Below are 18,191 nucleotides of genomic sequence, written 5' to 3'. Positions count from 1 at the left end.
GGGACACCGGGACACCGGAACACTGGGACACGGGGACACTGGGACACCGGGACACCGGGACACCGGGACACGGGGATACTGGGACACCGGGACACGGGGACACTGGGGCACTGGGACACCGGGACACGAGGACACGGAGACACTGGGACACCGGGACACGGGGACACTGGGACACTGGGACACGGGGACACCGGGACACCGGGACACTGGGACACGGGGACACGAGGACACGAGACACTGGGACACTGGGACACCAGGACACTGGGACACCAGGACACGAGGACATGGAGACACTGGGACACTGGGACACCAGGACAGTAGGACACGAGGACACTAGGACACCAGGACACGAGGACATGGAGACACTGGGACACTAGGACACCAGGACACGAGGACACCAGGACACAAGGACACTAGGACACCGGGACACGTGGACACGGAGATACTGGGACACCACGACACGAGGACATGGAGACACTGGGACACTAGGACACCAGGACACGAGGACACGGGGACACCAGGACACGAGGACACGATTACACAGAGACACGAGGACACCAGGACACCAGGACACGGAGACACTGGGACACCGGGACACGAGGACATGGAGACACTGGGACACCGGGACACGGGAACACTGGGACACGAGACACTGGGACACCAGGACACGAGACACTGGGACACCAGGACACGGGGACACTGGGACACCAGGACACGGGGACACGGGGACACTGGGACACTGGGACACGAGGACACGGGGACACTGGGACACTGGGACACTGAGACACTGGGACACCAGGACACGAGGACACGATTACATAGAGACACTAGGACACCAGGACACGAGACACTGGGACACAAGGACACGAGACACTGGGACACCAGGACACGGGGACACTGAGACACCAGGACACGAGACACTGGGACACCAGGACACGGGGACACTGGGACACTGGGACACTAGGACACCAGGACACCAGGAAACCAGGACACGATTACACAGAGACACTAGGACACCAGGACACGAGACACTGGGACATAGGGACACGAGACACTGGGACACCAGGACACGGGGATACTGGGACACCGGGACACGGGGACACTAGGACACGAGACACTGGGACACCAGGACTCGGAGACACTGGGACACCGGGACACGGGGACACTGGGGCACTGGGACACCGGGACACCGGGACACGAGGACACGGAGACACTGGGACACTGGGACACGGGGACACTGGGACATTGGGACACCAGGACACGGGGACACTGGGACACGGGGACACCGGGACACTGGGACACTAGGACACGGGGACACGAGGACACGAGACACTGGGACACTGGGACACCGGGACACTGGGACACCAGGACACGAGGACATGGAGACACTGGGACACTGGGACACCAGGACACCAGGACAGTAGGACACGAGGACACTAGGACACCAGGACACGAGGACATGGAGACACTGGGACACTAGGACACCAGGACACGAGGACACCAGCACACGAGGACACTAGGACACCAGGACACAAGGACACTAGGACTCCGGGACACGTGGACACGAGACACTGGGACACCACGACACGAGGACATGGAGACACTGGGACACTAGGACACCAGGACACCAGGACACGGGGACACCAGGACACGAGGACACGATTACACAGAGACACGAGGACACCAGGACACCACGACACGGAGACACTGGGACACCGGGACACGAGGACACGGAGTCACTGGGACACCGGGACACGGGAACACTGGGACACGAGACACTGGGACACCAGGACACGAGACACTGGGACACCAGGACACGGGGACACTGGGACACCGGGACACGGGGACACGGGGACACTGGGACACTGGGACACTGGGACACGAGGACACGGGGACACTGGGACACTGAGACACTGGGACACCAGAACACGAGGACACGATTACACAGAGACACTAGGACACCAGGACACCAGGACACGGAGACACTGGGACACCGGGACATGAGGACATGGAGACACTGGGACACCGGGACACGGGAACACTGGGACACGAGACACTGGGACACCAGGACACGAGACACTGGGACACCAGGACACGGGGACACTGGGACACCAGGACACGGGGACACGGGGACACTGGGACACTGGGACACGAGGACACGGGGACACTGGGACACTGGGACACTGAGACACTGGGACACCAGGACACGAGGACACGATTACATAGAGACACTAGGACACCAGGGCACCAGGACACGAGACACTGGGACACAAGGACACGAGACACTGGGACACCAGGACACGGGGACACTGGGACACCAGGACACGAGACACTGGGACACCAGGACACGGGGACACTGGGGCACTGGGACACCGGGACACCGGGACACGAGGACACGGAGACACTGGGACACTGGGACACGGGGACACTGGGACACTGGGACACCAGGACACGGGGACACTGGGACACGGGGACACCGGGACACCGGGACACTAGGACACGGGGACACGAGGACACGAGACACTGGGACACTGGGACACCGGGACACTGGGACACCAGGACACGAGGACATGGAGACACTGGGACACCAGGACACCAGGACAGTAGGACACGAGGACACTAGGACACCAGGACACGAGGACATGGAGACACTGGGACACTAGGACACCAGGACACGAGGACACCAGCACACGAGGACACTAGGACACCAGGACACAAGGACACTAGGACTCCGGGACACGTGGACACGAGACACTGGGACACCACGACACGAGGACATGGAGACACTGGGACACTAGGACACCAGGACACCAGGACACGGGGACACCAGGACACGAGGACACGATTACACAGAGACACGAGGACACCAGGACACCAGGACACGGAGACACTGGGACACCGGGACACGGGGACACTGGGACACCGTGACACGGGGACACGGGGACACTGGGACACTGGGACACGAGGACACGGGGACACTGGGACACTGAGACACTGGGACACCAGAACACGAGGACACGATTACACAGAGACACTAGGACACCAGGACACCAGGACACGGAGACACTGGGACACCGGGACACGAGGACATGGAGACACTGGGACACCGGGACACGGGAACACTGGGACACGAGACACTGGGACACCAGGACACGAGACACTGGGACACCAGGACACGGGGACACTGGGACACCAGGACACGGGGACACGGGGACACTGGGACACTGGGACACGAGGACACGGGGACACTGGGACACTGGGACACTGAGACACTGGGACACCAGGACACGAGGACACGATTACATAGAGACACTAGGACACCAGGACACCAGGACACGAGACACTGGGACACAAGGACACGAGACACTGGGACACCAGGACACGGGGACACTGGGACACCAGGACACGAGACACTGGGACACCAGGACACGGGGACACTGGGGCACTGGGACACCGGGACACCGGGACACGAGGACACGGAGACACTGGGACACTGGGACACGGGGACACTGGGACACGGGGACACCGGGACACCGGGACACTAGGACACGGGGACACGAGGACACGAGACACTGGGACACTGGGACACCAGGACACGGGGACACTGGGGCACTGGGACACCGGGACACCGGGACACGAGGACACGGAGACACTGGGACACCAGGACACGGGGACACTGGGACACGGGGACACCGGGACACCGGGACACTAGGACACGGGGACACGAGGACACGAGACACTGGGACACTGGGACACCGGGACACTGGGACACCAGGACACGAGGACATGGAGACACTGGGACACTGGGACACCAGGACACCAGGACAGTAGGACACGAGGACACTAGGACACCAGGACACGAGGACATGGAGACACTGGGACACTAGGACACCAGGACACGAGGACACCAGCACACGAGGACACTAGGACACCAGGACACAAGGACACTAGGACTCCGGGACACGTGGACACGAGACACTGGGACACCACGACACGAGGACATGGAGACACTGGGACACTAGGACACCAGGACACCAGGACACGGGGACACCAGGACACGAGGACACGATTACACAGAGACACGAGGACACCAGGACACCAGGACACGGAGACACTGGGACACCGGGACACGAGGACACGGAGTCACTGGGACACCGGGACACGGGAACACTGGGACACGAGACACTGGGACACCAGGACACGAAACACTGGGACACCAGGACACGGGGACACTGGGACACCGTGACACGGGGACACGGGGACACTGGGACACTGGGACACGAGGACACGGGGACACTGGGACACTGAGACACTGGGACACCAGAACACGAGGACACGATTACACAGAGACACTAGGACACCAGGACACCAGGACACGGAGACACTGGGACACCGGGACACGAGGACACCGGGACACGGGGACACTGGGACACGAGAACACGGGGACACTGGGACACTGGGACACTGAGACACTAGGACACCAGGACACGATTACACAGAGACACTAGGACACCAGGACACCAGGACACGAGACACTGGGACACAAGGACACGAGACACTGGGACACCAGGACACGGGGACACTGGGACACCAGGACACGAGACACTGGGACACCAGGACACGGGGACACTGGGACACTGGGACACTAGGACACCAGGACACCAGGACACCAGGACACGATTACACAGAGACACTAGGACACCAGGACACATGACACGGGACATAAGGACACGAGACACTGGGACACCAGGACACGGGGACACTGGGACACCAGGACACGAGACACTGGGACACCAGGACACGGGGACACTGGGACACTGAGACACTAGGACACCAGGACACGAGGACACGATTACACAGAGACACTAGGACACCAGGACACGAGACACTGGGACACCGGGACACAAGGACACGGGGACACTGGGACACTGCGACACTGGGACACCAGGACACGAGGACACGGGGACACCAGGACACGAGACACTGGGACACCAGGACACTGGGACACCAGGACACGAGGACACTGGAACACTGGGACACTGGGACACGAGGACACGGGGACACCGGGACACTGGGACACTGGGACACGAGGACACGGAGACACTGGGACACTGGGACACTTGGACACTGGGACACCGGGACACGGAGACATTGGGAGACCGGGACACCGGGACACCGGGATATCGGGACACTGGGACACTGGGACACCAGGACACGAGACACTGGGACACCAGGACACTGGGACACTGGGACACCGGGACACGAGGACACGGAGACACTGGGACACCGGGACACGGGGACACAGGGACACTGGGACACGGGGACACTGGGACACCGGGACACGGGGACACTGGGACACCGGGACACGGGGACACCAGGACAGTGGGACACCGGGACACCGGGACACTGGTGACACTGGGACACGAGGACACGGGGACACTGGCACACCGGGACACGGGGACACTGGGACACCGGGACACTGGGACACCAGGACACGAGGCACTGGGACACCAGGACACGAGACACTGGGACACCGGGACACGGGGACACTGGGACACCAGGACACGAGGACACGGGGACACGGGGACACTGGGACACTGGGACACTGGGACACGAGGACACGGAGACACTGGGACACGGGGACACTGGGATACTGGGACACCGGGACACGAGGACACGGAGACACGGGGACACCAGGACACCAGACACTGGGACACTGGGACACCGGGACACGAGGACACGGGGACAACGGGACATTGGGACACCGGGACACCGGGACACTGGGACACTGGGACACCGGACACGGGGACACTGGGACACCGGGACACTGGGACACCGGGACACTGGGAGACTGGGACACCAGGACACGTGGACACTGGGACACTGGGACACGAGGACACGGAGACACTGGGACACTGGGACACAGGGACACCAGGACACGAGACACTGGGACACCAGGACACGAGACACTGGGACACCGGGACACGGGGACACCGGGACACCGGAACACTGGGACACGGGGACACTGGGACACCGGGACACCGGGACACCGGGACACGGGGATACTGGGACACCGGGACACGGGGACACTGGGGCACTGGGACACCGGGACACGAGGACACGGAGACACTGGGACACCGGGACACGGGGACACTGGGACACTGGGACACGGGGACACCGGGACACCGGGACACTGGGACACGGGGACACGGGGACACGAGGACACGAGACACTGGGACACTGGGACACCGGGACACCAGGACACGAGGACATGGAGACACTGGGACACTGGGACACCAGGACAGTAGGACACGAGGACACTAGGACACCAGGACACGAGGACATGGAGACACTGGGACACTAGGACACCAGGACACGAGGACACCAGGACACAAGGACACTAGGACACCGGGACACGTGGACACGGAGATACTGGGACACCACGACACGAGGACATGGAGACACTGGGACACTAGGACACCAGGACACGAGGACACGGGGACACCAGGACACGAGGACACGATTACACAGAGACACGAGGACACCAGGACACCAGGACACGGAGACACTGGGACACCGGGACACGAGGACATGGAGACACTGGGACACCGGGACACGGGAACACTGGGACACGAGACACTGGGACACCAGGACACGAGACACTGGGACACCAGGACACGGGGACACTGGGACACCAGGACACGGGGACACGGGGACACTGGGACACTGGGACACGAGGACACGGGGACACTGGGACACTGGGACACTGAGACACTGGGACACCAGGACACGAGGACACGATTACATAGAGACACTAGGACACCAGGACACGAGACACTGGGACACAAGGACACGAGACACTGGGACACCAGGACACGGGGACACTGAGACACCAGGACACGAGACACTGGGACACCAGGACACGGGGACACTGGGACACTGGGACACTAGGACACCAGGACACCAGGAAACCAGGACACGATTACACAGAGACACTAGGACACCAGGACACGAGACACTGGGACATAGGGACACGAGACACTGGGACACCAGGACACGGGGATACTGGGACACCGGGACACGGGGACACTAGGACACGAGACACTGGGACACCAGGACTCGGAGACACTGGGACACCGGGACACGGGGACACTGGGGCACTGGGACACCGGGACACCGGGACACGAGGACACGGAGACACTGGGACACTGGGACACGGGGACACTGGGACACTGGGACACCAGGACACGGGGACACTGGGACACGGGGACACCGGGACACTGGGACACTAGGACACGGGGACACGAGGACACGAGACACTGGGACACTGGGACACCGGGACACTGGGACACCAGGACACGAGGACATGGAGACACTGGGACACTGGGACACCAGGACACCAGGACAGTAGGACACGAGGACACTAGGACACCAGGACACGAGGACATGGAGACACTGGGACACTAGGACACCAGGACACGAGGACACCAGCACACGAGGACACTAGGACACCAGGACACAAGGACACTAGGACTCCGGGACACGTGGACACGAGACACTGGGACACCACGACACGAGGACATGGAGACACTGGGACACTAGGACACCAGGACACCAGGACACGGGGACACCAGGACACGAGGACACGATTACACAGAGACACGAGGACACCAGGACACCAGGACACGGAGACACTGGGACACCGGGACACGAGGACACGGAGTCACTGGGACACCGGGACACGGGAACACTGGGACACGAGACACTGGGACACCAGGACACGAGACACTGGGACACCAGGACACGGGGACACTGGGACACCGGGACACGGGGACACGGGGACACTGGGACACTGGGACACGAGGACACGGGGACACTGGGACACTGAGACACTGGGACACCAGAACACGAGGACACGATTACACAGAGACACTAGGACACCAGGACACCAGGACACGGAGACACTGGGACACCGGGACACGAGGACATGGAGACACTGGGACACCGGGACACGGGAACACTGGGACACGAGACACTGGGACACCAGGACACGAGACACTGGGACACCAGGACACGGGGACACTGGGACACCAGGACACGGGGACACGGGGACAATGGGACACTGGGACACGAGGACACGGGGACACTGGGACACTGGGACACTGAGACACTGGGACACCAGGACACGAGGACACGATTACATAGAGACACTAGGACACCAGGACACCAGGACACGAGACACTGGGACACAAGGACACGAGACACTGGGACACCAGGACACGGGGACACTGGGACACCAGGACACGAGACACTGGGACACCAGGACACGGGGACACTGGGGCACTGGGACACCGGGACACCGGGACACGAGGACACGGAGACACTGGGACACTGGGACACGGGGACACTGGGACACTGGGACACCAGGACACGGGGACACTGGGACACGGGGACACGGGGACACCGGGACACTGGGACACTAGGACACGGGGACACGAGGACACGAGACACTGGGACACTGGGACACCGGGACACTGGGACACCAGGACACGAGGACATGGAGACACTGGGACACTGGGACACCAGGACACCAGGACAGTAGGACACGAGGACACTAGGACACCAGGACACGAGGACATGGAGACACTGGGACACTAGGACACCAGGACACGAGGACACCAGCACACGAGGACACTAGGACACCAGGACACAAGGACACTAGGACTCCGGGACACGTGGACACGAGACACTGGGACACCACGACACGAGGACATGGAGACACTGGGACACTAGGACACCAGGACACCAGGACACGGGGACACCAGGACACGAGGACACGATTACACAGAGACACGAGGACACCAGGACACCAGGACACGGAGACACTGGGACACCGGGACACGAGGACACGGAGTCACTGGGACACCGGGACACGGGAACACTGGGACACGAGACACTGGGACACCAGGACACGAGACACTGGGACACCAGGACACGGGGACACTGGGACACCGGGACACGGGGACACGGGGACACTGGGACACTGGGACACGAGGACACGGGGACACTGGGACACTGAGACACTGGGACACCAGAACACGAGGACACGATTACACAGAGACACTAGGACACCAGGACACCAGGACACGGAGACACTGGGACACCGGGACACGAGGACACCGGGACACGGGGACACTGGGACACGAGAACACGGGGACACTGGGACACTGGGACACTGAGACACTAGGACACCAGGACACGATTAACAGAGACACTAGGACACCAGGACACGAGACACTGGGACACAAGGACACGAGACACTGGGACACCAGGACACGGGGACACTGGGACACCAGGACACGAGACACTGGGACACCAGGACACGGGGACACTGGGACACTGGGACACTAGGACACCAGGACACCAGGACACCAGGACACGATTACACAGAGACACTAGGACACCAGGACACATGACACGGGACATAAGGACACGAGACACTGGGACACCAGGACACGGGGACACTGGGACACCAGGACACGAGACACTGGGACACCAGGACACGGGGACACTGGGACACTGAGACACTAGGACACCAGGACACGAGGACACGATTACACAGAGACACTAGGACACCAGGACACGAGACACTGGGACACCGGGACACAAGGACACGGGGACACTGGGACACTGCGACACTGGGACACCAGGACACGAGGACACGGGGACACCAGGACACGAGACACTGGGACACCAGGACACTGGGACACCAGGACACGAGGACACTGGGACACTGGGACACTGGGACACGAGGACACGGGGACACCGGGACACTGGGACACTGGGACACGAGGACACGGAGACACTGGGACACTGGGACACTTGGACACTGGGACACCGGGACACGGAGACATTGGGAGACCGGGACACCGGGACACCGGGATATCGGGACACTGGGACACCAGGACACGAGACACTGGGACACCAGGACACTGGGACACTGGGACACCGGGACACGAGGACACGGAGACACTGGGACACCGGGACACGGGGACACAGGGACACTGGGACACGGGGACACTGGGACACCGGGACACTGGGACACCGGGACACGGGGACACCAGGACAGTGGGACACCGGGACACCGGGACACTGGTGACACTGGGACACGAGGACACGGGGACACTGGCACACCGGGACACGGGGACACTGGGACACCGGGACACTGGGACACCAGGACACGAGACACTGGGACACCAGGACACGAGACACTGGGACACTGGGACACGGGGACACTGGGACACCAGGACACGAGGACACGGGGACACGGGGACACTGGGACACTGGGACACTGGGACACGAGGACACGGAGACACTGGGACACGGGGACACTGGGATACTGGGACACCGGGACACGAGGACACGGAGACACGGGGACACTGGGACACTGGGACACCAGGACACGAGGACACGGGGACACTGGGACACCGGGACACGGCGACACCGGGACACCGGGACACAGGGACACGGGGACACTGGGACACGGGGACACTGGGACACCGGGACACGAGACACCGGGACACTGGGACACTGGGACACTGGGACACTGGGACACGAGGACACGGGGACACCGGGACACCGGGACACTGGGACACCGGGACACTGGGACACTGGGACACGAGGACACGAGGACACGGAGACACTGGGACACTGGGACACTGGGACACTGGGACACTTGGACACTGGGACACCGGGACACGGAGACATTGGGAGACCGGGACACCGGGATATCGTGACACTGGGACACTGGGACACCAGGACACGAGACACTGTGACACCAGGACACTGGGACACTGGGACACCGGGACACGAGGACACGGAGACACTGGGACACCGGGACACGGGGACACAGGGACACTGGGACACGGGGACACTGGGACACCGGGACACGGGGACACCGGGACACGGGGACACCGGGACAGTGGGACACCGGGACACCGGGACACTGGTGACACTGGGACACGGGGACACGAGGACACGGGGACACTGGCACACGGGGCCACGGGGACACTGGGACACCGGGACACGGGGACACTGGGACACCGGAACACCGGGACACTGGGGACACTGGGACACCAGGACACGGGGACACGGGAACACTGGGACACGAGGACACGGAGACACTGGGACACCGGGACATTGGGGCACCGGGACACCGGGACACTGGGACACTGGACACGGGGACACTGGGACACGGGGACACGGGGACACTGGGACACCGGGACACCGGGACACGAGGACACCGGGACACCGGGACACTGGGACTCCAGGACACGAGGACACGGGGACACTGGGACACCGGGACACGAGGACATTGGGACACCAGGACACGAGACACTGGGACACCAGGACACGAGACACTGGGACACCGGAACACCGGGACACCGGGACACTGGGACACTGGGACACTGGGACACCGGGACACGGGGACACGGGGACACTGGGACACGGAGACACCGGGACACTGGGACGCGGGGACACTGGGACACCAGGACACGGAGACACCGGGATACCGGGACACGGGGATACCGGGACACCGGGACACGGGGACACTGGGACACTGGGACACCAGGTCACGAGACACTGGGACACCAGGACACGGGGACACTGGGACACCAGGAAACGAGGACACGGGGACACTGGGACACTGGGACACTGGGACACCGGGACACGAGGACACGGAGACACTGGGACACCGGGACACTGGGACACTGGGACACGGGGGACACTGGGACACCAGGACACGAGGACACTGGGACACTGGGACACAGAGACACGGGGACAGTGGGACACCAGGACACCAGGACACGGGGACACTGGGACACCGGGACACGAGGACACGGAGACACTGGGTCACCGGGACACGAGGACACGGAGACACTGGGACACGGGGACACGGGGACACTGGGACACCGGGACACGGGGACACTGGGACACTGGGACACTGGGACACAGAGACACCGGGACACCGGGACACTGGGACGCTGGGACACAGGGACACCGGGACACCGCGACACCGGGACACTGGGACACGGGGACACTGGGGCACTGGGACACCAGGACACGAGACACTGGGACACCGGGACACTGGGACACTGGGACACGGAGACACTGGGACACCGGGACACCAGGACACGAGACACTGGGACACCGGGACACGGGGACACTGGGACACGGGGACACTGGGACACCAGGACACGAGACACTCGGACACCAGGACACGAGACACCGGGACACGGGGACACTGGGACACCGAGACACGGGGACACGGGGACCCTGGGACACTGGGACACCGGGACACGAGGACACGGAGACACAGGGACACTGGGACACCGGGCACAGGGACACTGGGACACGAGACACTGGGACACCAGGACACGAGACACTGGGACACCAGGGCACGGGGACACTGGGACACCAGGACACGAGGACACGGGGACACGGGGACACGGGGACACTGGGACACTGGGACACGAGGACACGGAGACACTGGGACACGGGGACACTGGGATACTGGGACACCGGGACACGAGGACACGGAGACACGGGGACACTGGGACACTGGGACACCAGGACACGAGGACACGGGGACACGGGGACACTGGGACACTGGGACACGGGGACACTGGGACACCGGGACACGAGACACCGGGACACTGGGACACTGGGACACCGGTACACGAGGACACCGGGACACCAGGACACGAGACACTGGGACACCGGTACACCGGGACACTGAGACACGGGGACACCGGGACACCAGGACACGAGACACTGGGACACGGGGACACTGGGACACTGGGACACTGGGACACCGGGACACGAGGACACGGAGACACCGGGACACCGGGACACGAGGACACGGAGACACCGGGACACGGGACACCAGGACACGAGACACTGGGACACCGGGACACGGAGACACCGGGACACCGGGACACGAGGACACGGAGACACCGGGACACGGGACACTGGGACACCAGGACATGGGGACACTGGGATACTGGGATACGAGGACACTGGGACATGAGGGCACTAGGACACCGGGACACCAGGACACGAGACACTGGGACACTAGGACACCAGGACACGGGGACACGGGGACACCAGGACATGGAGACACTAGGACACCGGGACACTCTGGGCCCTGGGACACACCGGGCCCTGGGACACTAGGACACCGGGACACTGGGACATACCGAGCCCTTGGACACTAGGACACTGGGACACTCTGGGCCCTGGGACATTGGGCCCTGGGACACCGGGACACACCAGACACTGGGAAACACCGGGCCCTGGGACACCGGGACACACTGGGCCCTGGGATACACCGGGCCCTGGGACACCGGGACACACTGGGCCCTGGGACACACCGGGCCTTGGGACACCGGGACATACTGGGCCCTGAGACACTGCGCCCTGGAACACCTAGACACACCGCGCCCTGGGACACTGGGACACACCGAGCCCTGAGATACCGGGCCCTGAGACACCGAGGGAACCCTGGGACACCGGGCCGCGGGGCTTTCAATCCACGCCCTGACACTGCAGGCCCACAGCTTCCCACTGAACGGTGCGCCGCTCCTGCTGTCCCTGCCTGCGCTCCAATCAGCGGCCGTGTGGGTAAAGGAAATCCTGCTTCACCCAGCACTGCAGCGCATGCGCGGCCATCTTGGTAAAGGAAGCACTCGTGTGCGACCAATCAGAAGGCAGTGAACCCAGCCAGGGTCAGCATAGAAACATAGAAAATAGATGCAGGAGTAGGCCATTCGGCCCTTTGAGCCTGCACCACCATTCAATAAGATCATGGCTGATCATTCCCTCAGTACCCATTTCCCGCTTTCTCTCCATATCCCTTGATCCCTTTAGCCGTCAGGGCCATATCTGACTCCCTCTTGAATATATCCAATGAACTGGCCTCAACAACTCTCTGCGGGAAAGAATGCCACAGGTTAACAACTCTCTGAGTGAAGAAGTTTCTCCTCATCTCAGTCCTAAATGGCCAACCCCTTATCCTTAGACTATGTCCCCTGGATCTGGACTTCCCCAACATCGGGAGCATTCTTCCCGCATCTAACCTGTCCAGTCCCGTCAGAATCTTACACGTTTCTGTGAGATCCCCTCTCATCCTTATAAGCTCCAGTGAATACAGGCCCAGTTGATCCAGTCTCTCCTCATATGACAGTCCAGCCATCCCGGGAATCAGTCTGGTGAACCTTCGCTGCACACCCTCAACAGCAAGAACGTCCTTCCTCAGATTAAGAGACAAAAACTGAACACAATATTCCAGGTGAGGCCTCACTAAGGCCTTGTACAACTGCAGTAAAACCTCCCTGCTCTTATACTCAAATCCACTACCTATGAAGGCCAACATACCATTTGCCTTCTTCACCGCCAGCTGTACTTGCATGCCAACTTTCAATGACTGATGTACCATGATACCCAGATCTCGCTGCACTTCCCCTTTTCCTAATCTGCCGCCATTCATATAATATTCTGTCTTTGTGTTTTTGCCACCAATGTCGATAACCTCACATTTTTCCACATTATACTGCATCTGCCACGCGTTTGTCCATTCACCTAACCTGTCCAAGTCACCCTGCAGCCTCTTAGCGTCTTTCTCACAGCTCACACCGCCACCCAGCTTAGTGTCGCCTGCAAACTTGGAGATATTACACTCTATTCCTTCATCCAAATCATTAATGTATATTGTAAATAGCTGGGGTCCCAGCACGGAGCCCTGCGGCACTCCACTAGTCACTGCCCACCACTCTGAAAAGGACCCGTTTATCCGGACTCTCTGCTTCCTGTCTGCAATCAGTTCTCCATCCACGTCAGTTCATTACACCCAATACCTAACCCTAACCCTAACCCACCATCGAGAGGGACAGGGAGGAGAACCAGTGAGTGTAGAACTGAACCCAGCCAGAGTCAGCACCTTCAGGGGAGGAGAGGGAGGGGAACCAGTGCGTGTAGAACTGAACCCAGCCAGAGTCAGCACCTTCAGGGGAGGAGAGGGAGGGGAACCAGTGAGTGTAGAAGTGAACCCAGCCAGAGTCAGCACCTTCAGGGGAGGGAGAGGGAGGGGAACCAGTGAGTGTAGAACTGAACCCAGCCAGAGTCAGCACCTTCAGGGGAGGAGAGGGAGGGGAACCAGTGCGTGTAGAACTGAACCCAGCCAGAGTCAGCACCTTCAGGGGAGGAGAGGGAGGGGAACCAGTGAGTGTAGAAGTGAACCCAGCCAGAGTCAGCACCTTCAGGGGAGGGAGAGGGAGGGGAACCAGTGAGTGTAGAACTGAACCCAGCCAGAGTCAGCACCTTCAGGGGAGGAGAGGGAGGGGAACCAGTGCGTGTAAAACTGAACCCAGCCAGAGTCAGCACCTTCAGGGGAGGGGAACCAGTGAGTGTAGAACTGAACCCGACCAGAGATGGTGGTGAAAATTTGAAGCGGTGGACAAACAATCTTGACACGGCAATGTTTTTGGATTTTAGCACAGGGAGGAGGGAGCGAGTCTCGGATGGGAATTTACGGCTTTGGAGGAGGAAGAGCGGAAAGAATGTTCCACAGAAACTAGAATTGTCATGTCTGAATTTCTGTCCTGTCTTACAGTGATGAGTTTTGTAATCTTTTACAGATTATTAGAAAGGGAGGACATGCAGACGGGAAACTCAAACCAAACATCTGATTGAGTCACTCGATTCCTCAGGACCTGAATATCATCAGCCTTTGAACATTGAAGAACAAATGTTTATTTGTTCTGTCTGGTTTGAAATCTTTTCCCACAGTGTGACTGGAGAAGCCCCGAGACACATCTTCCCCCGAGGGAGAGTGCTCCAGTGCACTGCCTGTGGAAAGAACTTTAACCAGTTACACAGCCTGAAAACCATCGCACCATTCACAGCGGGGAGAAACCGGACACGTGTTGTGTGTGGACGAGGCTTCAACTGATCGTCCAACCTGCAGAGACACATGGACACCCGCACCACGGAGAAACCGTGGAAATGTGGGGACTGTGGGAAGGGATTCAATTACCCATCTGAGCTGGAAATTCATCATCGCAGTCACACCGGGGAGAGGCCGTTCACATGCTCCGAGTGTGGGAAGAGATTCACTGAGTCATCCCACCTGCTGACACACCAGCGAGTTCACACTGGGGAGAGGCCGTTCACCTGCACTCAGTGTGATAAGGGATTCATTCACTCATCCCACCTGCTGAGACACCAGCGAGTTCACACCGGGGCGAGACCGTTCATCTGCTCTGAGTGCGGGAAAGGATTCACTCAGTCATCCCACCTGCTAAAACACTACCAAGTGCACACTGGGGAGAGGCTGTTCCCTTGCTGTGTGTGTGGAACGGGATTCACTCAGTCATCTGATCTGCTGAGACACCAGCGAATTCACAGTGGGGAGAGGCCGTTCACTTGCTCTGAGTGTGGGAAGGGATTCGCTCAGTCATCCACCCTGCTAAATCACCAGCGAGTTCACACCGGGGAGAGGCCATTCACCTGCTCCGAGTGTGGGAAGGGTTTCACTCGGTCATCCAGCCTGCTGGCACACCGGCGAGTTCACAAGTGACTGCAGGAGTTGGAAGATACTGTTATTGCTGCTGGTAATCACATCCCAACTGAACCATGTTCATTCTGCTGATAACCTGTGTAACTGGGCTGGTGTTTAATCTGTATATATTCTGATTGTGTTCTCATGGCTGCAGTGTCCCTTTAAGAAACGCTGTATGTATCTTTCCCCTTAATTCAGGGACTCTTGGCAGAAATTAGTTTGCAATAAAATTATGAAATGTTCCTTCAATCCTAAATTGATCTTTGGTACATAATCTACAATACAGTGTCTGAAAGTTTCCACTGAATGAAATCTCCTTTTAGAAAGAGCTTGCTGACAATTCTTACTGACTTGCACATTACACACAGTGGCCCCTCCATCATCCACCAGAAAGGGGAACGGGAATTGATGGGGAATCGAGAGCCCCAAATGTTGCCCCTCCGTCTGGTACAGCAATCCCCTCGGCCCGGGAATGGAGACAAGTCCAGTCCCAGTAACCGGCTGAGCTTAATCTTTCTGGGCCTGTGGGGGTGGGTTTATATCAGACAGGAGGGGATTGGTGTCAGTGACTGTGGGGTGGGCTTATATCAGACAGGAGGGGATTGGTGTCAGTGACTGTGGGGTGGGTTTGTATCAGACATGAGAATGGTGTCAGTGACTGGGGGTGGGTTTATATCAGACAGGAGGGGATTGCTGTCAATGACTGTGGGGAGGGTTTATATCAGACAGGAGGGGATTGGTGTCAGTGACTGTGAGGTGGGTTTAAATCAGACAGGAGGGGATTGGTGTCAATGACTGTGAGATGTGTTTACATCAGACAGGAGGAGATTGGTGTCAGTGCCTGTGAGGTGGGTTTAAATCAGACAGGAGGGGATTGGTGTCAGTGAATGTGGAGTGGATTTAAATCAGACAGGAGGAGAATGGTGTCAGTGACTGTGGGGAGGGTTCATATCAGACAGGAGGGGATTGGTGTCAGAATGTGGGGTGGGTTTATATCAGACAAGAGGGGATTGGTGTCAGTGACTGTGGGGTGGGTTTATATCAGACAGGAGGAGATTGGTGTCCGACTGTGGGGTGGGTTTATATCAGACTGGAGGAGATTGGTGTCAGTGACTGTGGGATGGGTTTATATCAGACAGGAGTGGATTGGTTTCAGTGACTGTGGGGTGGGTTTATATCAGACAGGAGGAGATAGGTGTCAGTGACTGTGGGATGGGTTGATATCAGACAGGAGGAGATTGGTGTCAGTGACTGTGGGGTGGGTTTATATCAGACAGGAGTGGATTGGTTTCAGTGACTGTGGGGTGGGTTTATATCAGACAGGAGGAGATAGGTGTCAGTGACTGTGGGATGGGTTTATATCAGAGAGGAGGGGATTGGTGTTCATGACTCTGGGATGGGTTTATATCAGACAGGAGGAGATTGGTGTCTGTGACTGTGGAGTGGGTTTATATCAGACAGCAGGGGATTGGTGTCAATGACTGTGGGGTGGATTTATATCAGACAGGAGGGGATTGGGGTCAGTGACTGTGGGGTGGATTTATATCAGACAGGAGGGGATTTGGGTCAGTGA

The 18,191-nt window shown here is 60.1% G+C and overlaps 1 protein-coding gene across 1 annotated transcript in view; it reads left to right on the top strand.

Moving 5' to 3' along the window:
* Nucleotides 1-16,822, top strand: part of LOC139234808 (zinc finger protein 239-like) — a 254,699-nt gene extending 237,877 nt beyond the window's left edge. Inside the window, exon 2 of the mRNA XM_070865504.1 lies at nucleotides 15,696-16,822. Within this exon, the coding sequence (XP_070721605.1) occupies nucleotides 16,031-16,636 (606 nt within the window). The 5' untranslated portion in view covers nucleotides 15,696-16,030 and the 3' untranslated portion in view covers nucleotides 16,637-16,822. The remainder of the gene's footprint in view (nucleotides 1-15,695) is intronic.
* Nucleotides 16,823-18,191: the final 1,369 nt, after the last annotated feature.

Source organism: Pristiophorus japonicus, chromosome 22 (genome assembly GCF_044704955.1).
Source record: "Pristiophorus japonicus isolate sPriJap1 chromosome 22, sPriJap1.hap1, whole genome shotgun sequence".
NCBI lineage: Eukaryota > Metazoa > Chordata > Chondrichthyes > Pristiophoridae > Pristiophorus > Pristiophorus japonicus.
Note: the sequence above shows the minus strand (reverse complement) of the source record. Positions and strands in the feature narration are given on the sequence as shown.